General features: G+C 58.3%; 1 protein-coding gene across 12 annotated transcripts in view; it reads left to right on the top strand.

Moving 5' to 3' along the window:
• The window catches only part of Tns1 (tensin 1), a 170999-nt gene that overhangs the window by 77469 nt on the left and 71178 nt on the right, over window positions 1-22352 (top strand). For 7 of the 12 annotated variants that reach the window (XM_048808528.1, XM_048808527.1, XM_048808537.1 and 4 more), the window contains 9 exons: window positions 4796-4837; window positions 5538-5588; window positions 10968-11017; window positions 13235-13415; window positions 15411-15461; window positions 16507-16629; window positions 17000-17064; window positions 18530-18613; window positions 22068-22180. In XM_048808528.1, coding sequence (XP_048664485.1) covers window positions 4796-4837; window positions 5538-5588; window positions 10968-11017; window positions 13235-13415; window positions 15411-15461; window positions 16507-16629; window positions 17000-17064; window positions 18530-18613; window positions 22068-22180 — 760 coding nt within the window. Of the gene's footprint in view, window positions 1-4795; window positions 4838-4909; window positions 5015-5537; window positions 5589-6280; window positions 6435-7031; window positions 7054-9363; window positions 9748-10967; window positions 11018-13234; window positions 13416-15410; window positions 15462-16506; window positions 16630-16999; window positions 17065-18529; window positions 18614-22067; window positions 22181-22352 lie in introns of those variants that run through there. The other 5 variants (XM_048808534.1, XM_048808529.1, XM_048808532.1 and 2 more) reach the window with 5 other exon arrangements.

Genomic DNA, 22352 nt, shown 5'->3' with positions numbered 1-22352 from the left:
GAGGATGAGAGCGAGGCGGGCGGGGTGGGGGGGGGGAGGGGCGGGCGTGAGGAATTCTGGACGGAATGTTCCTCTGGAGGCTGAGTCCGCATTCTGCGTTCCCCCACCCCCACCCCTGGACTCAGGCTTGGGCACCGCCCCCCATGCCCCAGCCTTTTCCTTCCTCCAAAACAGCTTCCCACAGATGCATTTTTTCCCAGCCCACCCTCTCTGCAGGCCACCAACGGGTCCTACTGCAGGAACCCCTAGGCAGTCACCTCAGCAGTCCCCGCCTGCCATCTTGTCATTTAGGCCCCTCTGGGTCCGCACAGTGGGGGAGGGGTGGAGCATGATGGAGAGGGCGCCTGTGTCTTTTTTTGGGGAAAAAAAAATGAGGGAAGGATGTTGAGCTTCCCTTATCGACCCCGAGGTTCCCAACCCCTCCATTTCAGGATGTGCTCTCTGTTGTCTGATCTCACTCCCTCCTGCTGCAGCCCGTTTCCTCCTCTTCCTATAGAAGGAGGGAGAAGAAGTCTCTTCCCAGGGAGGCCCTGAGACCCGGGGAGTGCTGCAGCTGGTCTCTTCTAGCTGAAGAGAGATAGTCTGTTCCTCAGAGAAGGGCAGCTGGTCAGAGTGAGAGGGACAGAGGAAGATTAGCACCAGCAAGAGGAGGGGCAGCATGGGTGGTCTGTAAAGAGTAAGGGTCAAACGCCAGCTCTCCTTGGTGACTGTGTGGCCTTGGGCAAGTGGCTGAGTCTCTGGGACCCTCGGTTTCCTCATCTGTAAAATGGGATACTGCTGACCTCCCAGGGAGACTAGGAGAATTGCTGGTCAGGGGAGCAAGGGGCGGACGCGGTGTCCAGGGCTTCTTCAGCACTGGATGAGGGGGTGTTATCTTGCTTTAACTTTGTCTCATCTCTAGACCTGGCCAGGACTAGGGGGAGGGAGGGGAGGAGGCGCCTCAGGTGCACCATCTGAGGAGGCATCGCTCCCAGGATTGGGGGACGTGCTTGCAAGACCTGAAAGGGATGCCTCCTTAAGTGTCGTGCCTAAGTCGTCGTCACCCGAGGCCCACCTTGCTCAGACTCCCTGTTTGGAGACCCTAGAGTGGTGGTCCACGGAGAGGAGGGACTGGCTTCTAGCACCAGTTCCATACCTGCCACCTGTCCCCAAGGTGGATTCTGAGTCGGCCGGCTGGAGTCAGGGGTTTCTGGGGCACAGGTGGAGGTGCTTTTGGACGGTCCTGTGGGGCTGGGAGTCACTTGGGGAAGACTGGGGTCCTTAAGTTGCAGGTTTGGTCCCAAGAGTGGGTGGGGTGTGGTCAGAGGGAGGGCGCTGTCCCTCCCTGGGCTCCGTCTGCGTCTGCCCTCTACAGCCGAGCTCGCGGGGCCCAGTCTGTGGGTTGACTGGGGACTCGGGGTCAGCGGCAGTGCCATGAGCTTGGCAGGGTGCTCTGCCAACCTGGGAGTCAGCCCCGGCTCTGCCATGCACCTCACCACATGACATCTGTGGGTTGTCCCTCTCGGCATCTCAGTGTCCCAGTTGTGGAGCGGAGGAGCGAGGGGATGAGGTCTTAAGACCCTCTGATGTGTGTGAGAGATGTCCTGTATGTGTGTGAGTGTGCGACAGGTGTAGAAACTAAGCAAGGGTGGAGGTCAAAGGTCATGGGCAGCCAAAAACTACCCAAAGATGGAAATTGAGGATCCCTAGGGTGCCAGTTGTGTGGCCAGTGAAGGGTCAGCATAGTGGTGAGGGCTCTCTGTGTGCCAGGCACTGTTCTAGGCTCTGGGAGCAGCAGGGAAGTGGCTGATATTTTAGTGAGAGGGTGACAGGCAGGGCTCGGTGGCTCTCTACAGCCATCTGAACTCTGGGGCTGTTGCTCAGCTCAGGCGACCACGGCTCTGGGTGGTGGCTGAAAGCTACCCAGTGGCCCCTGTCTCCCTGCAGGGCCCAGGATGTGGTCTAGAGGGAGACGGTGCCCTGGGACTGGCAGGGTGGGAACAGAGGGACAGACTTCAACCCCGGGAGCTTGTGCCAGGGGCTGGGTATGCTCTCGCTGTGGGACAGCTCTGGTGTTTCGGTCGGGAGGGGCTCTTGGAAATTTTTAGCTTCTCAGAAAGCATGCCTCCGAAAGATGTGGAAGGCATCTGATCTCTGGCAAGTGTCACCCTGTGGCCGGCCTCCAGCTGGCAAGGGGAAGGGTGGGGACAAAGGGGCTGGTGCTCGGATGATCGCCGGCAGGAAGAGAAAGCTGCTCTTTCTTTGCTGAGGCCTGCGGTTTCTCGTATTGACTCTGTCCCCCTCCCGTCTGCCCCCTGCCACACTCGGGAGCGCTGGCAGGAGGGTCCGGATGGCTTTGGGGTCTGAGGGGTGGCCCCAAGGGTGAGAGGATAAACAGTAGCCGTGGCCAACATGCACTGAGAGTCCCTTGCCCCAGGCTCTATGAGCCTAACCATTTGGTCACCACAGAAGAACCCTAGACAGCCAGTAGGGGCAGAGTGACCCTCTCAGGGTACCCAGTTAGTTAGCAGCAGGGGACCTGGGTGTGGCCCAGGTGGGCTGCAGGCTGCTGGGGTTTCTCAGAGTCACCCAGGAGCCTGGTGCAAATGGTCATTCCCGGTCCCTCCATGGATGTGACTGACTGGGACCCTTTGGGGGAGCCAGACCTCATGGGTCAGCAGTCCCCTGGGCAGGCTTAAGTTTGAGACTCGGGCTCACACCCTGCTGAGATCTGGGCCTCTTAGGACTTCTTACTCAGGGGAGGGAGTGGAGGGGCTCTTCTGGGACCGGAGGGGCCTAGGGCAGGCACTTGGGTTACTTCCGCAGCCCACCTGCGTCCTTTCTACAGAGGCAAGGTAGCCGAGCGGTCAGCAAGGGCTGTGGAGCTGGGAGCTCGGGCCTTGCCTCTCATCCGGTCCTGTGTTGGCTCTGCCCATGGAACATTCTGGGGTCTGCCTTCCGAGAGCCTCCCCGCTCCAGGGGACCAGAGCTGCTCAGAGAGGAAGCAGTCTGGCCATCCTGGTGGACGTGAGGCCTCCACATGAGCATGACCGAGCCCTGGAGAGCAGAGAGGGCCAGGCAGGCTGAGGACTCCCCCAGGGCAGGCTGACCCCTCGTGGAGGGGTGGGTGGGATGGGTTTTCGCAGGAGGCACAATCTGCCCAGACCTAGCAGGTGGCTCCGAGAGTTCAGGCTGCTGTCCAGCCTGGGCAGGGAGCCCTGGGGATTTGCGGGTGGCCTCATATATGGCCTGCCCAGGGCTCCGTGGCTCAGGAGTGGGGATTTGGGGAGGTGAGTGGTTAGGATTAGGGCTGAGCTGGGAGGGGGCAGAAGGTGACATCTTTATGACTCCTCCAGAGCCATCCTCGGGCTTTAGGTGGGGACCCCTGAGAGTGGGGGTGGGGTGTGGCTCACGTGTGCCCTGTGTCCCTGGATCCTGTCTCCTTCGCCTCCCACGCTGCCCTGGCCTTTGACTGCTTAGGAAGCCTCAGCCCCATCTCCAGGCAGGGCAGGTAGATGCTTCCAGAAGGAGCATTGCTCCCTCCGGCTCAGCCTGCTTTCCCCTCCCTGCCCATCTCCGCCCACGGCTCCTCCCCGATGCCCAGCCTTCAGAAGTTCTTGGGTCCATTCCCCTGTGGTCACCAACAGTCATCCCTCCAGTCTGGGGAATGGGTCTGGGGACAGCTATTTCCTGTTCTGAGACCCTCTGTCGTCCACTCTGTCTGGGTGCCTCGTTGCCATGGCTCGTCTCCTCCCCTGCACTCGAGCTCCCGTCCTGCCTGAGTCAAGGGCCCACGGCCCCTTCACTGGGCTGGAGAGGGAGCCCTGGACACTGTGGTCAGGAGGTGGGCCTGGGACAGCAGTTCTCCTTCCTGCTGGGGGGCCCCACTTTTCAGGATGCTTTTGTGGGAAGCTCTTCTGTTGGTTTGGGCAGAGGAAGGATGGCTGCAGGGTGACCAGTCCACGGGTGTTTATGGGGACCGCTGCACACCAAGGGTGGTCTCTGGCACAAGAGAGTCTTCAACTGAGTTGGTAAAAATGTTGCTTCGAATCTATTTTGGTTGATGATAGAATAAGAATCACGAGACGATTGTTGGGAAAACAAGGCAGGTCATCCCACCGTGAGATCATTACCCACTCCGGACCCAGGAAGTGGCCCAGATGGCCAGGCAGGGTGGAGTTCAGATCTCCCTACTCGGGTGGACTGGGAGGGCTTCCTGGAGGAGGAAACTCTCTCCAGAGGAAAAGAGGGGAAGTCATCCCACCAGGCAAGATCCAGATGTGGGACCAGGCAAGGAGGGTCCGGGTCTGGTGGAGCTCACTGGATAAATAGGACCCAGGCAGGTTTCTGTCCCAGGCTACTGTGACTTCATGCAAAGGGCACAAAGTGTGAGCCGGAGATGGGGGTTCAAATCCTGTTGTTCCCTTTAGAGCTGCTGCTTTGGGGACACTCACTGAATTTCTCATCTGGAAAGTGGGCCTAACAGATCGCCATGGTCCCTATCTGTCTGGAATCTTGTTGTAAATAAATAGTGCAGGTGAAAATGCCCAGCTGTTACGAGCAAGACCACTGTACAGTTGTTCCTTGTTGCATTTTGAGGGGACAGTGGCTGTGTGGGTCAGAGGCCAGCACTGGACACCTGGCGAGGGTCCTTGCTGAAGGCCTGTAGAACTGGATGATTCTGATACTAAGAGGATGGACTTCATTTTCCAAATGTTGCCTCCCAAGCCTGGGGATAGCCAGGTCCCTGTTGCAGCCACCAGCCCTGGGGACAGTATGCCTGAGGCCTCACACTGTTCTCTGCCTTTGTCCACAGCCCATCACCACTGAGAGTGCCCTAAAGAATGTAATGGACACAGTAAGTGACAGCAGGCTGGCTGGGTACCGCGTGTCAGCCTGGGCAAGACGCAGAGGCTGGGGAGCGCAGGGGGATGTGGCCCAAATTGGACAGATGTGGCTGGGACATCCTGCTGGGGTAGATTTGGTGTTCTTGGGGAAACTGGCAGGATGCTGGTGACCCTGGTGACCTTGAGAGGTGAGCAGGTGGAGGGGGAGGGGGCAGCTGTGAGGAAGGGTTAAAAGCGGGCTTCTGTATTAACTATGCAGAATGTGGGGAAGCTCTTTCCAAACAGAGCTTTCTGACTTAGCAGACAGACAGACACCCTCCGGGCCCAGCGGGAGAGGAAGGGGGGGCTCTGCAGCGGAGAAACTGAGGCGAGCCCCTGAGAGGGGTCTCCTGGCAGTGGCCAGCATGAAACTCCAGGTTTGGATTGGAGGACTTGAGATCAAATCCCGACTGTGCCGAGGTTCTAATTGTGTGCAGGGCGTGAACGCTGCCTCAGTTTTCTTTTCTGCAGAATGGGAATCAGCGTCTCCAGCAGGAGTGTCCTGGGATGGAAATGGGCAGGTTCGGCCAGCTCGAGGGCCCTCGGTGAACAGAAATGGGTTAAAACAGACAACACAAGTTTCCGGGGCCCTTCTGCCAACCCCCTCACCCCTGGCACCTCCAGCAGGGGTGGCTGAGATGCCCTCTCTGACTGCCATCCTTCTGTCTACAGGGAGAAGGAGCCTCCCGGGGTGGAAATTCACGGAAAAGTCTGGAAGAAGAGGTGAGTGTGGGAGGGAGAGGAGGAAGTGATGGGGCCCTGGCTCCCTGGGGTGATGGGTGGGAGGTGGATGAGGGCTCAGACCTGTCTTGCCATGTGGGTCTGTCTGATCCCCTTTCTAGGGACATGCCTGTGGGCTGGCTAGTGGCGAGCAGTGTGGGAAGGACGAGGCATGGGCAGAGGCACGGCAGGAGGGACCGGGCTGAGCAGAGGGCCTGGCTCCTAGCCTGGCTGGGCGGGAAGGTGGCAGGGCATGGCAGAGTCCCCCCGTGGGGCTCGACGGGGAGGAAGCTGGAAGTGGGGCTTGCGGGTCCCCTGGGCTCTTTCTGCTTTGCATTTTGGTGAGAGGACAGAGGCCAGTTCCCTACATGGAAGGACCCCCGAGAAGGGCGCGGGGCTCTCCAGGAGCCTGCTCTGAGCTGGGTTTGTCTCCATGCCCTCAGGGCAGACCCAACCCAGGTGGCTTCTCCTGTCCTCCTTGCCCCCTCTGACAACGGGCCCCAGCGCTGGCCTCCCCAGCCAGCCTCACCGCCCGCTCCGTGGAGGAACAGGGAGTGGTTTTGGCGGTTGGCACAGGGGGAGCTGTTGATGGCACGAGGCCCTATCATCTGACAGCTGCCTGACCCACGGTGGGGAGGGTGCTGGAGGGAGGTGCTGGGGGAGGTGGGGGAGGCAGCTCCTGCAGGCGGCCACACTCCTGCGGTGGGTGAGCCCACGGCCACTGCCACGCTGCCTTGGGGCTGCCTGCGTGCCCAGATATACGGAACGGAGTTATCCAGAGGCTGCACGGGGGCCCCCAGGAGGAGCGGCAGCATGCCTCTTAAGTTGGGGGCGAAGGCTATGTTCAAGGTGTGTGTGCGTCCTGCCACTGTGGAGGCGTGTACTGGGGAGGGGCTTCTGTCCAGGTTTGTCATGTTCCTGGGTTGGAGGGTCTGGGGAGATTAATATGTTGTCTTGTGGAGAATGAATTAGCTTTAGGTAGCCAGAGCATATACTATGTGCTCAATAAATGTGAACCATTCTTACGACTGCTAGTTTGATTAGGGAAAAGGGTGGGCTGGGTGTTTCAGATCCTCCTGACTCCCCTCTCTAGAGGCTGACCCTATTTTATAGATGAGGAGACAGAGGCGTGGGCAAGTCTGTGAGTGCCACTCCATCCCTTTGTGAATTGTCACTTGGATCTGGTGTCATCCAAGACTCCTGTCCCTTGGCCAGGGGACAGGGTCATAGCCAGTGAACCAAACCATGAAGCTTGGGCACATTTGGAAGCCTGGAGCTGCTGCCCTCTACTTCGATTCTGGGCCAGACAGAGCCTATAAATGACAGCTGCAGCAAGAGAGAGAGGTTAGACCTCATGAAGAACTGAAGACTGCAAAGTTGTATTTGACCTTGGTGCCTATGGGACTGTTCAGGAAGATGGAAGGCCTTTTATCTTTGTAGGAGAACGTTTTGTTGATCTGGGATGAAGGTGTGTGTGAGTTTGTGTGTTGGGTGGGTCAGGGTGTTGTCTGGTTTGGAGACAGAAGGGTACCATGAGTCTCGCTGGTCTGGTTGAGGGAGTGTGTGGAAGGTGAGCAGCCTTCCACAGGGGGCAGCCCCGAAGATGGCCCGCAGATTGCTGGGGAGGAAGGATGCTTTGCTCCTGACTCCCGTGGCCACCCTTTCTGACCATTGAGGTGGCCCCCTGGCCAGCCGCGGGCTCTGCTGCTGTCCTCGGGTGAGGAGCGCGCCTGGCGGGCTGCTCTGTTAATGCGTCTGTTGTGGAGCTGTCCCCGCCTCTGGCCAGCGGCCCAGGACCACCACCGGGAATGGCTGCCACCCCACCCCAGAGCTGGTGCTCAGCGCAGTGTGTGGACGGTGCGCTGTGTCGCACTTTGTTTTGGAAAAATCCAGGCTAGTGAGCAGGAAGGAGAGAGGAAGGGATGTGGCTGCAGGGGGCTGGCGTGAAAGTGTGGCCACAGCCCCCAGAGGAGTCACTGGAATGGGGACAGGCCCTTAGGTCGGTGGTCACCAGTCTCAGCTGCCTGGCACGACCCCTCCACCCCCCCCCGCTCCTTACAGACCCTCCTCTCAACCCCTGGGGACTCGGGGTCAGGAAACTGTTTTTGTTTTGGTCCCGAGGTGTGGTGTATGGGCTGTGGACCTCAAGGAAGGCTGGGCTTCCCGCCCTGGCTGTGTAGCAGGGAAGAGGCAGCAAATAAAGGGGTCTCCAGGGTCGTTGACCTTGAGTCACCCAGGAGTGTCTGAATGAGATCAGACTCCGCCTGCCGTGAGGACCAAGGCAAAAAAAAGTTGACAGTCTGTAGCAGGAAGGATGAGGGATAGATACCAGGAGGAACTTCCTGATCATGAGGAAAATAAGACACTGTCTGGGGAAGGCTGTGGAACCTCCTTTCATGGTGCTCTTTTGGCAAAGGAGAGACTGTTTTGGAGATGAGTGTACGGGAGGGTTCTGTTGGGAGCCTAAGGAGTTGGATCAAAAGTTCTATTATTGGTCTGGGTCTTGGGAGGAGCTAGGAAGAAGTTCAAAGATACGTGAGTTAAGGACTTTGAGATCCCCAGAGAGGAAAAGAATAGGATCCCAGGCAGCGGGGAATTTATTTTCCTTTCTAAAATAAAGTTGGTGACGTCCTCTAGTCGTTTTCCCCAGGGCTCTGAGTGGGGCAGGTGGAGACCCTGTAAGCACCATGCTGAGCCCATTTCACAGATGTGCCAACAAGACGGAGCAGCCCTTCCCCCGGTGGGCCCCTTAGTGGACAGGTTCACTGTACAGTGTGGGACCTGGGGCCAGGGACCTACCCCTCCACTCCCGAGAGCGTGACCTGCACGGAGCCGGGGCCCCTGACAAGGGAACACCCCGGTGATTCATGGTACCCAGATGCCTGGAGCCCTGGACCTGTCCCCCCCCACCCCCCGGCCTCTGCAGAAGCCTACGGGACTAGGTGTGCTTCAGCCCCTGGCGGGAGGTCACTTGGGTGTTCTGCCCTCCTCCACTCTCTGAGTTGCTGTGCGCCTCCACTCGCTGCAGCCAGGGTCACGTGCCCCGCGCCCTGCAGAAAACAGGAAGCCCCATGGGTTCGAGGGCAGCCCCGTGATTCATCAGGGGATGACAGTCCAGCTGTCCGTCCCCATCCTCTGCAGTGGGGTCAGTGTCCAGGGCAGCTTCCTGCCGGCCTCCCCGCCCCGCTGCCCGGTGGAGCAGAGCAGGCTTGGACTCTGCCTTATCACCTCTGGAGGCGGCATGGCCAGACTCTGTTGGGGCCAAGTTTTTATTTATCTTGCCCGGCTTTTTTTGGGGCGGGGAAGCTGAGGAATGTGGAGTGTCGTAAGGTGGGGAAGAGGGCGGTGGGGAAACGGGAGCCAGGTCCCTGGCCCTGCTCCCTCTCCTTGCCCCTGCACCTCTGGAGGCTCCAGCCTCCCCGTGGCTCCCAGTTCCCTGGCCAAGCTCGCCTCCGTCCACCCCACCGTCTCCCTCGGGCTCTCTTGGACCCATGTTCTTGGCCACACCTCAGGCCTTGGCTGAGTTGTGGCTTCCAGTTGTTCGAAGCAGCTGTGGTGGCTTCCTCCAAAAGTGGTTGTGGATCAGCAGCAGATGAAACCCAAGGGGTTATTTATAGCAGGGTGGCCCGGGGACCTGGAGCCAGGCCCGGGCCTGGGGAGAGTCAGGGACTCCTCATCAGGGACCAGTGAAATGAGATGGATGAAGTGTTGGATTTCTGCGCTCCTCTGGGTGGGTAGGTTTGGAACAGACTGGTTTGGGGCTTGAGAACCAAACAGCCCTGTACCCCCCACCCCCTGGCCTGACTCATGCAAACCCGAGTCCTGGGGCCAGGAGAGCCGCGGAGGCTGAGGAACTCTCCGCCCAGCAGCCCCACTTGGCTCTTCAGTCCTCGCGCTGTGGTGGCTGCTGAGCCGCTGGGATCCAGAGCAGCCCAGGCAGGCACTCTGGGCACCACCTTCTCCCGCCTGCCTGGGGCAGCTGGTGAAGAGCCCTCCTCTCCGCAAGCTGCCCTAACTTTAGGCTCAGCCGAGAGCTGGGCCTCAGGCCCACTGCCCACCTCGCAGGCACTGCAGGGCCGGCAGAGGGTGAAGGGGCTCCTCGGTCAGGTCCCAGGTCGGAGACTGAATCCTGCTTGGCCATCAGCTTCCCAGGGACTAGGGGGTGAGTCACTCTGCTCTTCACGTCTCCCTCCTTGGCAGACTGTGGTCCTGTCTTCTCCAAGAGCTGGCTGCTAGTGGGTGGTCAGGGAGGGTGGGTTTGGGGGAGGCATGTGGGTACCATGACACTTGGAGGGCTTGAGCCACCTCGACACTGGGTGTCCTGATTCTGCATCTTGTGAGGTGGTTGTAAGGGTAGAGGATGCTGGGAGTAGGGGATGCAGGGTTTGGATTTTTTATAGGGGGAACTGTCCCAACTGTCCTTCCAGCAACTTCCCTTTTAGTTGCGCTTGATTCAGTGGCAGTAACGGGAGCACCAGCTGTCATCTGCTGATGCCAGGCATAAGGAAAGGGCGTTGCATGCACGATTCCTTTGCATCCTCACGCGAGTCTGGAGGGCTGTGCCATCTTACGCGTGACATTTCACAAGGCTCAGGGGGTTAAGTCACCCTCAAGGTTGCCCAGTAGGGTGCTGGACCAGAGCCTGGGGTCTTGAGGGGCTCTGGTGCTGTGCTCTCAGGGGTTCTGACCCTCTGCTGCCCTGGAAGGTTTGGGGCACCAACTTGGGTCCGTTTGCCTAATCGGTGCAGTGAGCCACCCAGGAATGGAGTAGGGAGAGGGGGTCATAGTCACTGCATTCTTAGGAGTGTGGCTCAGTGCCGTGGTCCTTGGCTCTGTTCGAATGTGACATGCCTGGCTGTTCTGTCTCAAGACTCTTGGCTGAATGACGGGATGTGGCTGCTTTCAAGGAGGGGAGGGTGTGTGGGATGACAGTGTCAGAGAAGACATGTCCAGAGCTGGACGGGACACCTCGCCCTCCTCCTCCAGATGCTTTTGGGGTAGTCTGTATTCTTAGGGTCCTACTGCAAGGGTCCGGGAGGTCAGTGGAAAGTGTGTGTCTGTCCCAGTTAATGGAATTTTTGTGTCCCCAGTGCAGGTGGCACCAGCCTGGGAGGGGTGTATTTCTCAACATTGGGGACTTCTTCCTTCTGTCCCTTTGGGGCTCGCCCATGGGCAGGCGGGCTCACGTGGGATTGGCACTGACTGTTTTTGGCTTCGTGTTGCTGAGGCGTCGGGGTGGCAGGGCTGGAATGTTGGCAGAGAAAGGAGAAGAGGCTGTGTGCTTGGCCGCTGCCCTGTCTGCTCCCGCTCACGGCTCTCGGCTACTCCCCTCCTGTGTCCTGCCTGTCCCCCGTAATGCTGAGTCTCTTCTCTCTTTCCCAGGGCTCCACTAGAGTCACCCCGAGTATCCAGCCCCATCTGCAGCCTGTCAGGTATGCCTGGCCCACCGGGGAAGGGGCAGGGGTGCGGGCAGTGGGGTCACTGTGGGTGTTCTTTATAAGTCTTACCCTTGGGTCCCCAAGACTGAAGTCACAAAGTGAAGGATGGGTAGATGGCCTTGGCCGCCATCACTTTTCGTGTTCCAGGGCTAAGCCAGACCTTGAGCTCATTCTTTATTTACCTGCATGAGCTCATCGAGGCCTTGCACCAGCCCTGCAAGGTACCCGCGTTGGCAGATGAAGAACTGAGTTTCAGAGGGAAAAGGTGACTTCTTAAAGGTCACACAGCCATCCAGAAGCAGGAGTGGGGACCTCTGGCCTCGAGGCCTGTGCTAGATCTCCTTGTCCACGGATGGGGTTTCCGATGGTGGGGAGGTTTATAAAAGGGGTCTGTGTGTGTGTGTGTGTGAGGGGTCCCCAGGGGGCCGTGCCTCACCCATCCAGACTGATATATCTGCGTCCATATTCTCTGGCTTGGGTCCCCCCCTTCTCTGCCTCACCTTCACCCCCTGAAGCTTTTGGGATTAGTGAGAATGGCAGCTTTGGCGGGGGGCTCAATCCCCTGGAGGTTGTGACTCAGCTGCCAGCTGCCCACCGATGGAAGTGGGTTTTTAGAGGACCCTCTCTTTCCCCTGTGGCTGTAAACAACTGACTTGGGGCAGCCTGGGTGTGATTCTGAGTTTGCCCAGCTGGAGGCGCTGTTCTGCCTTCGCATCCTTCCTGGGAAGGACCCCGAGCGCCAGGCAGGTCAGTGCCCAGGATGGGCTGCACCTGACTCTTGCCGATGGCGACAGCGTCCCCCTTCCTTTTCCTGCTGTGCTGAAGGAGAAGCTGGAAAGAGGAGCTGACCTTCAGTGTTTGTCTGACAGTGCAGTCCCCTCCCTGGAGCCAGGACACAGGGGCTTTGGAGGGTGGGGAGGAAAGTGGACCAGGCTTCCTGCTTTCATATCCCTTTTGGGGGGTGTAAGTGCTTGTGACTTCTTGTCCCAGGCTGTCCTTGGGTCAGCATGGTCCTGGGGTCTGAGCCCCACACCAGTGGCTGCTGGGAGAAGCTTATCATGGGAACAAGGAGTGGCGGGGGCTCAGAGGTCCAGCTCACACTGGGCTCCTTTCCCCTGACCTCTGTTCCATCTACCACTCAGTCCCCTCTCTGTCATCCCACCAGGGAGAGGCCATTGTCATCCTTGACAGGCCCCTTTCCATCCCCATTTAAGCACCTGGGACCTGATCAACCCTAATGGAGATCTGGATTTTTCTAGGCTCCTTGATGTCCTGGGGCTTGTATTCCCCAGTGCCAGAGTCCCCATCCCTTTAAAATACCCTGGCCAGTGCCTTGGTATCCTGCTGTGGTGGAAGGTGAACCAAATGGAATCCAAGTGTTGCCGACCTCGGGTAGAGAGGACAGTGACACCAGAGGTGACAAGGTGCAGCGTGGGAGGGTGCGGCTGCCTCCCGAGGCCAGAGGGGGCTTCCCCAGTGCATCCTGGACCCTTCCCCTGGAGGAAAATCCTGGAGAGGTGTCAAGATACGAGTCCCCTGCTCCCCTTACCCGGTGCCCAGGGGAGGGCCAGCTGCCCAGCCCTGGGGTCTCCCCACCTCTTCTGAGAACCCCCCACCACAACAGCACCAAAGACTCTGCACTCCCTTCATTTCCTGGATCCTTAGAAACAGGGAGGCCACAGCCGAGAAGTAGCTCTGGCAGGTGATAGCAGAGCCAGAGGCGGGGAGAGCCAGGGAGAGGAGGACAGGAGCCGGCCTGCCTCCCAGGGCTGGAATGTGCACTGTGGTCTGGCTCACCTGGAGCCTCGGGGAGCATATCACCTGAGCTTCCCTTCTCTTGGGAGGCCTCCCAGCCCCTCCAGAGCTCTAGCAGAGAAGATGGCCGTCCGGGGTGCTGGGGTGCTGGGGACCACCCGGCCCAGCTCTCTGTCCTTTCACAGGTTGAGTCACAGGTTGATGGGGACCTGGAATTGGGGTCCTCGTCATTTGGTTGTGACACGGTCTGAGGTCCTCGCCAGCCCCTGCCCAGCTGTCTGTCTGGTGCTCAGGCTGGCTGCATAGGCTTTGCCACGGGAAGCCTCTGGCCTTGGCCCTGGGCTGAGGATCAGCATGCTCTGTGGCCTGGATGTGGGGAACCCCACGAGGTGTCGGGGTACAACTACCTGGTGCTTGTATCGGGAGATTCTGATGTGGACCCCCATCTTCCCACAGTCCCCCTAGAAACCTGAGTGTGAGCCGGACCATGGAGGACAGCTGTGAGCTGGACCTGGTGTACGTCACAGAGAGGATCATTGCTGTGTCCTTCCCCAGCACAGCCAATGAGGAGAACTTCCGGAACAACCTCCGGGAGGTGGCCCAGATGCTCAAGTCCAAACATGGAGGCAGCTACCTGGTGAGGACAGGGCACCCTTGATCTGGTGCCCCTCTGCCCTTTCATCTGCGGGCGGCCTCTTCACTCCTGGAGTCTCTGTCCCCCGGTCCTTGGCCGGTGTGTCCTCTTTCCTTTAGCTCTGGAATCTCATGTGGCCTGAGTTGTCACTCCCTTTCCTGCCTGAGTCCATTCTGAGGAGTGTACCTGCAGCCAGAGTGTCGCACTGGGAAGTGTGTGTGTGTGTGTGTGTGTGTGTGTACCAGAAGAGAATAACAACCCTAGTTCATGTCCTTAAGCACTTGCTATAAGCCAGGCCCTGTTCAGCCCTGGAAAGGGGACCCTTGCTGGAGCAGAGGTGAGGTATTTGCCTCAGGCCACGGGGTCAGTGGCAGACCCAGTCCAGCATCTGTGCTTCTGAGAAGTCTTTGGGCAGAGTCGTGGTTACATGTGTCTTTGGAGACCTGGTGGCTGGCTCAGAAGACACCTGACGTGGGTGGGTGGCTGGTGAAGGTCCCCTCTAATGCAGGAAGGCTGACCTGGCCCTGGCTCCAGGTCGGTGTTGCAAGGGGGTGCATGTGAGCTGGACCCACAGGCCACATGTCCCCTTGAAGGGGTGCTGCAGGGGAGCAGAGGTAGGCAGGAGGAGGCCATGAGGGTCCTAGGGTTGGGTAATGGACGACCACAAACTGCATGGATTCAAACGACAGAAGCTTATTGCCTCTCGGTTCTGGAGGCCAGCAGCAGAAATCGGGGCGTCCTCGGGCCATGCTCCCCCTGAATCCCCGAGGGAAAGTCCTTCCTTGCCCCTTTGCAGCTTCTGGTGCTCCCAGCACTGGCTGGCTCCCCTTGGCTGGGTGCATCTCTCGGTTCTCTGCCCCCTTCACATGGCTCTATTCCCTGTCTCTGTGCGTCCTCCTCAGACTGTGAAGACATTAGTCATCGGGTTTAGTGCCCAGCCTAAATCCAGGATGTCTGCTATCAAGATCCTCAACTACTTACAAAGGACCTATTTCCAAATAAGGTCACATTCTGAAGTTCTGAGTGGGTGTGAATTTGGGGGGCACTGTTCAACCCACTGTAGAAGCTTGTCCACCTGCTGTATTGGGGCATTGTTAAGAGCCGGGCTTTAAACATCCAGAAGCCAGGGTTCCAATTCTGGCTCTGTGCTCACTGTTTCTATGATCTGCCTCAGGCTTCCCCTCTGTAGAATGGGCCTAGTAACACTCTCCTTTTTAGGGCTATTGGGAAAGATAGGTAGGGTTGGCAGAGGGCGAGTGCTCATTGAGTGGCAGCCATGGTTAATATAACAAGGTGTGTTTCTTTATGGGGTGCAGGAGTGGACGAGAGCCGCCTGAGACCCTTCCTTACTTTAGGAGTCCAGGATTCCGTGTCACCTCTGTGCTCTGTCCTGGCTCCCTCCCTCCTGCTGGGTGTAGGTTCTGCTCTCCCAGGAGGTGACAGTGGTTTCCCCAGCTGTGGGCTGGAGGTGGGCAGCTCTGCCCACCCCTTAGGGGGTGGAGAGAGGACTGCCAGAGACTGGGGGTTCCACAGGGTGCAGTCAGGCATGGAAGGGCCTGTGCTGGGAAGGGTGCGTCCCTGGTGTCTGGTGAGGAGACGTTGCATTGTCTCAGGGGGAGGCTCGGAGTCAGCATGTGACGCGGAAACCAGAGACGGCCACCAGCTGTCCTTCAGAACCCCGGGCTCCCTTCCACCTTTCCCTTCCTCTGGTCAGGATGTCCGCGCGGAGGGGCATGCCTGGGGCCTGCATCTCTCTTTCCCCTTTTCCCTGAGGACCTCATTTGAGCTCTTGTTGGTCAGTGAGTGTCCATGGGTGCATCCAGTCTCCATCTGGGGATTGAAGATTCAAGGCAGCACAGGTGGTCCAGGGAGCCCCTGGCCCCGAGAGCTCAGCGGGCTCTTGAGAGGAGTGGTAATGACACCACCCTCCCCATGTGACCGGGGCTTCCTGGCACCCTCTGCTCTTCACTCATGGTCACTTTCTCTGTCTCCTCCTAGCTGTTCAATCTCTCTGAGCGAAGACCTGACATCACAAAGCTCCATTCCAAGGTGAGCTGACGGCCGTTTTGGGGTGACTTTCCTCCTGGGAGAGGAGAAGAGACCCCCTTCCGTGGTTCCCTCATTGGAATCTTGGGGGAAAGCACCAACTGACAGTTGGAAAAAACTGCTTAAAGTCCAAGTGCCATCTTAGATCTGGAAAAGGACAATAACACATTGATTAATTCCATAATGTAAACTGCAGGGGGCAGAGCTCGGTGCAGTGGCGTCCTACCCGGGTCCACCCCCCGGGAGCCCGCGAGGCCTCTGGAGGGGGTGGAATTGTGAGATTTCATGCGGTTGGGAATGGCAGCTTTGATGTTCCTGCCACAGTGACTACTTGGTCTGCTCCGTGGGCTGTGCGGGGCTTTGCCACGAATGTCTGCTCCCATCCTGGATTCTGGGGCCTGTTGCTGTGTGATCTTGGGCTGGTGGCAGACTTCCCAGAGATTGCACCCCTGAGAGTGGGTGGTCTGGGTTAGGTGTGCTCCAGGGGACCCTCCAGGCTCTCGTTTACTTTAAGTCTGTGAGTTTGGAAAAGTTCTGAGGAGCCAGAAGACCTTCAGACGGCTTTCGACTGGCTCCCAAAGTGGGTGGCCTGACTGTCCAGGGCCTGGAGGAGAGCGGTGAAGCCACAGAGCCCTTTGCCTTTCCTCTCCTGTCCTGCTCCAGGCCTCGGGGCCATGGGTGGCAGGGGAGCTTGAGGGCCATGCTCGTAGCTCCTCTGAATATTTGAGCTCACTCATGAGCTGCAGACCTCAGGGTCCTTGGCTCCAAGCCTTTGCTTGGCACATAGATGAGGAAACTGAGGCTGGGAGGGGGACATGGCTCGCCTTAGACCCCCACAGTGAGTCTGGGCTGGAGCTGAGACTTGGGCCTGGGGGCTCCATCCTGGCCCATGACCTTGACCTCCACACCTTGCCTCCCAGCAAGGCTGACAAGCAGGGAGGGACTGTTGGGCTGCTGGGACCACCTGGTACTGGTGGTTGGTGCGCAGTGCCCCGGTGGCCGGGTTGACTCCTGGGCGTCCTCTTCTCTGTCCTGGCTCTGGCCTCAGGTACTGGAATTTGGCTGGCCTGACCTACATACCCCGGCCCTCGAGAAGATCTGCAGCATCTGCAAGGCCATGGACACCTGGCTCAACTCAGACCCGCACAACGTCGTCGTTCTACACAACAAGGTGGGGGGTGTTGTTGTGGAGGGGGGTGCGCATGCGTGGGCACAAACTGAATGGACTTGGAGGAGTGTGCGAACCTGCCTGTCTTGGATTGCATGAGCACCCAAGTCCATCAATGTGTTTTTACCATTCTAGGGGACAACAGATTCTGTCCCAGGGGTCACCTCCAAGAAGCAGGGGACACCAGCTTAGGTCTTCGGCTATTTTTGGAGACTCGCTCCCCCTTGCCTCCCTCCCCGGCGTCTCCTTCCTCCTGCTCTCTCCTGGAGCCGCGCCCCTCTCTCCAGCCCTTGCTCCCTTCCCTCCTAGGTTTCTGGACAGGCTCTGGGGCGGCAGGGCCGGCCTTAGACATAAAGCCTTCTTCCTCTTCCAGGGAAACCAAGGCAGGATAGGGGTGGTCATCGCGGCTTACATGCACTACAGCAACATTTCTGCCAGGTAAGGGTGCTCGGAGCCTCCCGCCCTCTAACCATCAGCAATAGGACACCCCTCTTCCCACCCACCCATGGCCGCTGCCTTCCCTGGGCTGGGAGGATCTGTTAGAGGGCATGAGAGGTAACCAGGGGGCGTGGGAGACTCAGAACAGGAGATGGTGCGTGACAGGGCCCTGAGGCAGCAGCCTGTGCACGGAGCTCAGGAGCCAGGGGTATTCACCCATCTGGAGCCCTGGTGGGGCCACAGTGGGGGCAACCCCAGTCATGAACACCCCATCCAGCCAGCTTTTGGGGGCCACTTGTCCTTACCCAATTGCCTTCTGATTCCCTGGAAGAGCAGGTAGAAACACTGGATCAGATCAGAACCTGGTGGAATCCTCTAGAAGTTATGTCATCCATCCCTCTGCCTGTGGCCAGCAGGGCCCTGTTCCCACTGGGTGTTTTAGAGCAAGAATAGGAAACAGACAGTGGATGATTCCGGTTCTGGTTCCGTTCTGCAGGAGGCCAAAGATTCATCCACTTCCTCATTTATGTCAGCTACGACTGTTGAGCAACCCTTATGCCTTGCACCATAGTAGGGAAGACTGCAGAGGGCAAAGTCCTTGCGGGCGTTAACTAAGCAATTACATCAGTAGCATCTGGTGGCGGTGACTGAGAATATAGAATAGAGACAGGGAAAGACAGCGAGGGAGGGGTGCGTGGTCAGGGAGGGCCTGGGGGACAGGCGACCTGGTGCAGACACCCCACGCAGGGCTGAGTCCCGTGAAGTCTGGGGAGGGTCTCGCAGGCCGAGTGCAGGGGCAGGGCCCAGCCCATGGGGGGGTGGTGCAGGAGGCTGGGGCCTTGGAGCCAGGGAAGGTGGGTGGGGGGAGCTGGAAGGACAGAGCCATTTGGCCTTGAGGGCCTTGCTGAAGACCTTGGAAGAAGTCACAGGAGAGTCAAGAGCAGAGAAGCTGCGTGATCTGTCTTTTCATTTCAAAATGTTCTCTCTGAGCGCTGTGAGGGTGAACCTCTGGCAGAGGGCTAGTTTGATGACCTGGGAAGTCCAACCCAGCGGCATCTTCTTAGTGACAAACATGCCCCATGTGCCTCTGTGTGTTCACATGTGCACCTTTTTGGGTGTCATCTCACTTAAGCTCCATAAAGCTTTTGAGGAAGGTGCAATGATCAGCCTCACTGGACAGGTGAGAGAGATGAGGTCGAGAAGGGCACACGGGGTCAGTAATGGGGGACTTGGTGCGGCTCCCAGGCCCCCTGGCTCTGAAGTCCCGGGCTGAGCACTGCACCTCACAGGTTGGACAGATGCTGGAGCACTCTTCTCCTGAAAGCTTCTCAGCCCAGCAAGCCTGTTCCTCCTGCTGGGCACCAGGACTGCTGGTGGGCTCTGCAGCTCTAGGAAGCAAGAGTGGGGAGACAAGGGGCCCTGGGGTGTGGGGCTTGGCTTGTCCGACCACTGTCTCTCCCCACAGTGCTGACCAAGCTCTGGATCGGTTTGCAATGAAGCGGTTCTATGAGGATAAGATCATACCCATTGGGCAGCCATCTCAGAGAAGGTGGGTCTCCAGGTCCTGTGTGTGTGTGTGTGTGTGTGCGCACTTCCTCTCCCTGGGGAGTCTTGTATACTCACAGGGGGTGGAGCGGCTGCTTACGGAGAGGTGTGTCCAGCACATGTGCTCAGTCTGGAGAGGACACAGGTGAGCCCACGGGCAGGCTGAGTGTGCCCACAGGTTGGCATGGCAGTTGGTTCCTGAGGCCTGGGTCAGAGTGCAGACCGTCCCAGGAGGGCATCAGTCTGGGGATAGAAGGTGCCTCTTTAAGAAGGCACGTGCTGTCCTGGCCCTGGTGGCTGGATTGCTTCAGCGTGTGGATGAGTCTCCAGGAAGCTGATGTCACTGCCACCATCATGGAAGGTCACAGAGACTCAAGATAAGAGTCACCTTCTACTGGGAGAGTTTAAAATATTTCTTGGGGGGCCCGGAACCACATGGGCATGTTGGAGTCTCCTAAGAGCCCACGCAGATGCAGGATGAGGATGGATTTATTCATTCATTTGGCAAAAGTCGAGGTTCTCTACTACAACCCCACGCACTGGGACATCTAGGTGAACAGGACACAGTCCCTTCCCTTAGTGAGCTGGTGGTCGGTTGAGAGAGATGGACTTTAAACATGTGACCCTGCATACAGGACAATGCCATATAGCAGTGAGTCCTCAAAGGGAAGAGAATGGACCGTTGCAGAGACCCAGGGCTGGTGGCAGGGGAATGGGGCTGTTCTAATGGGGACAGCTTGGAGGACCTCTCAGAGGAGGCAATTTCGTACGCTGAGATAATGCTTAGCTACCAAATGAAGATCTAGGCATCGTCCTTTGACAGATGAGAAGCCTGAGCCCAGGGAGGGGACATGGCCAGGAGAGAGGCCAGGCAGAGCTGGACGGTACGTGGAGGACTAGAAATAACCAGGTGGGACTCTGGGTGTGCTGCCCACTGTCCTGAGGGATTCTGCTGTGTGGACAGCATGTTCAGTGATGCCTGGTCCATAGGAGGGGATGGGCAATGTCAAGGCCAGGTGGACATTGGGGAGGCTACAGGCAAGATGGTGGGTTAACGCAAGCCCAAACTGTTAGCCTAGAGCACAGGACTCAGGCCCCTTGTCTATGTGGCCAGGACTGGTGGGCCTGCCACCCGCCTGTGACGTGTCAGCACTGTCCTACTCACTGAGGATACAGTGCTAATTTGTCAAGCAAGGACATGGAGCTGAGATTCTAGGGGATGACACCCAATTTCCCAAACAAAAGGTCATTTTGGACAGTGACAAGTGGCTTTGAAACAACAAACAAAGGTGGAGGGCGAGGGGGTAGATTCCAATGGACAGGCCTCCCGAGGAGGTGACAGGAGGTAGGATCTGAGAGGGAGAGGGACCCACCCAGTGAAGGTCCCGGGGAAAGGATCCAGGCAGAGGTGCAGCAAGGTCAAAGGCCTGGAGCGCAAAGCATCCTGGCTGCTTTCTAGCCCCTTGGAACTATAGGTGCAAGGCCTGGACCTCCCCAGCCTCTTCCTGCAGAGGGTCCCCAGTATGTGTCCCACCACCCTCACCTCGCTTAGCTGGCCTGAAGCTGGCTGCCACGGACTGTTCCTGCCATCACGGCAGGAAGCCCAAGCAGAAGCAAGTGTGTCCTCAGGCAACCCAGTTGTCACAGAACAGCTGAAGGCCAACCTCTGGGTCAGCAGTCAGAGATGGGCGTCTTTCTGGGCAGACAGTTCTGGCTAGGCCTCCAGACGGGGCAGCCATGGGTCAGTGAGAACCTTCCCAGAAAGGGGAGCGCTGGTGGTCAAGGACCAGTTCCCTGGTCCCTGGTGGCCATGCATAGCTGCTGCTGGTCCTGGTTCTGGTATGGCCCTTGACCTTGAAGGATGAGAGCTACTAATGGAGAAGCTTGCTGACCTGATTCTTGGAGGTGGTGGAGCAGCAGAGGCCTGAGATGGAGAGGCACTGTTGTTACCGCTCAGCAAAGGGGTTGTCCGGGTGTTCCCCTGTGTTCGTGCACGGGGCTGCGGGGCGTGTCTGTATGTGCACACTATCTGTGGCTGCCCGGCAGCTCCTATCTGCCCCTGCATCTGCCGAGGGCCGGGCCTCTATCTGCCCACACGTGGAGTGCAGTTGCTGGTTGCCCATGCGTCTGCTGCTGCTTTCCCGCCATGTTGCTGGTGCGGCTTGCAGGGAATCTGGCAGCTGGAGGAGAGGAGAGCGGGAGGGGCAGAGGGAGGGGCTGTGTCTGTAGCTCCTCCATTTATTGTCACGACCCCCCTGCTCATTGTCCCCAGCACACAGACACATCCTGTTGGCACGATTGGGAGATCTGATGGGAACCGCCATTCTGGGTTTCCGGTTTGAATAATGGGACTGGGGGCTGGGCAGGGGCCTGAATAGGAGCTGGTGCTGCCCATCAGATTATCTTGCTTGGGTAGTCCAAGGTGGCCCCACCCAGCCTCAGGGACAGAGGCCCACTGGTCTGGAGGTGGGCCAAGGAGCCAAGAGACAGGCGGGGAGCATTGTCATGGTCAAGCAGTTCCTGTCCCACCCCCCAAAGCCCTGTTGGCTCCTGCAGAGCTTCAGGATGTATTTGGTTGGTCTCCCTGACTCAGCCTGGCACCCTCTGGCCAGTCAGAAAGAGAGGAAGTGCTGACCCATCAATGGTTAGTTCTGCCCCCAGTTCAGACGGTGCACTGAAGCCCAGGCTGCTTCCCCTCTTCCTCCCACCCCCAGCGCTGTGTGTTCTTGCTGTGTGTCTCCAACAACCCTTTCTGGGCCTGCTTTCCCCTCACGGTTTAGAAGAAGGGGAGGTGGGCTAGTTTCTTCCATTCTTCCAACAACATCTTTATTTTAAAAATTGGGGGATGCTGACCCTAGAGAGAGGGATACTTATTCAAGTTAGTTATCACAAATATCAAGTAAAGTGACAGAAACTGATGGGCTCCATACACTTTAGTGACATAAAGTGAAGGACTGTCATGGTTAAGCTCTTGCTATTTGCTGGACTCACGTGGATGGTGGGGCCCAATGGGAAGCTTGGTATCAGGGTCCACATTGGCCTGGTTTGGCTCCATGTGAGCTGTTAGAGCTGCTTGCTGCCTGGGCAGCCTGCCTTGTGCAGGAGGGAGCTGCTAAAGGATGAGGTGCCTGTCAGGGGTCAGGGAGGAATTTTGGTCCCCAGGAGGTTCCTGGGCAGCAAGGGAAGCAGGAAAGAGATGCTCACATTCACCACCAGGGGGCGCAGGAGAACGCCAAGTGGGCTGTTAGCCCTGATCCACTTGGGATCCTTTACCTGCTGTTTTCCCTGTGGGGCTCCGAGTGGCCAGCTAGGCCTGCCCTGGGGCTCAGCCCTCAGCTGCCAGGAGCCCTGGGTGGGGGCCAGAGTTGTGGGGTGCTGAGTAAGAGGGAGGTGGGAGCCACGTTCTTGCAGATGGAAAACCAGGTCCCTCTCCCTGAAGTCACCTCTCCCTGCCCCAGGTATGTGCATTACTTCAGCGGCCTGCTCTCTGGCTCCATCAAAATGAACAACAAGCCCTTGTTTCTGCACCATGTGATCATGCACGGCATCCCCAACTTTGAGTCCAAAGGAGGTACCTGCCCCGAGCCCTCCCTGGGGCCTCCCTTCCCCTCCTCCCTCCTGCCTTGGGTCTTCAGAGGCAGCCTTGGGGCGGGAGGAAGCAAGTCAGCAGCAGAGTCCTAAGGCTTCCACTGGAGCCTCACCTGCATCAATTCCTGAATCTTTTTGAGCTCCAGTCTATTTAT

Source organism: Marmota marmota, unplaced genomic scaffold (genome assembly GCF_001458135.2).
Source record: "Marmota marmota marmota unplaced genomic scaffold, marMar, whole genome shotgun sequence".
NCBI lineage: Eukaryota > Metazoa > Chordata > Mammalia > Rodentia > Sciuridae > Marmota > Marmota marmota.
This window is presented reverse-complemented; position numbering and strand designations above follow the sequence as displayed.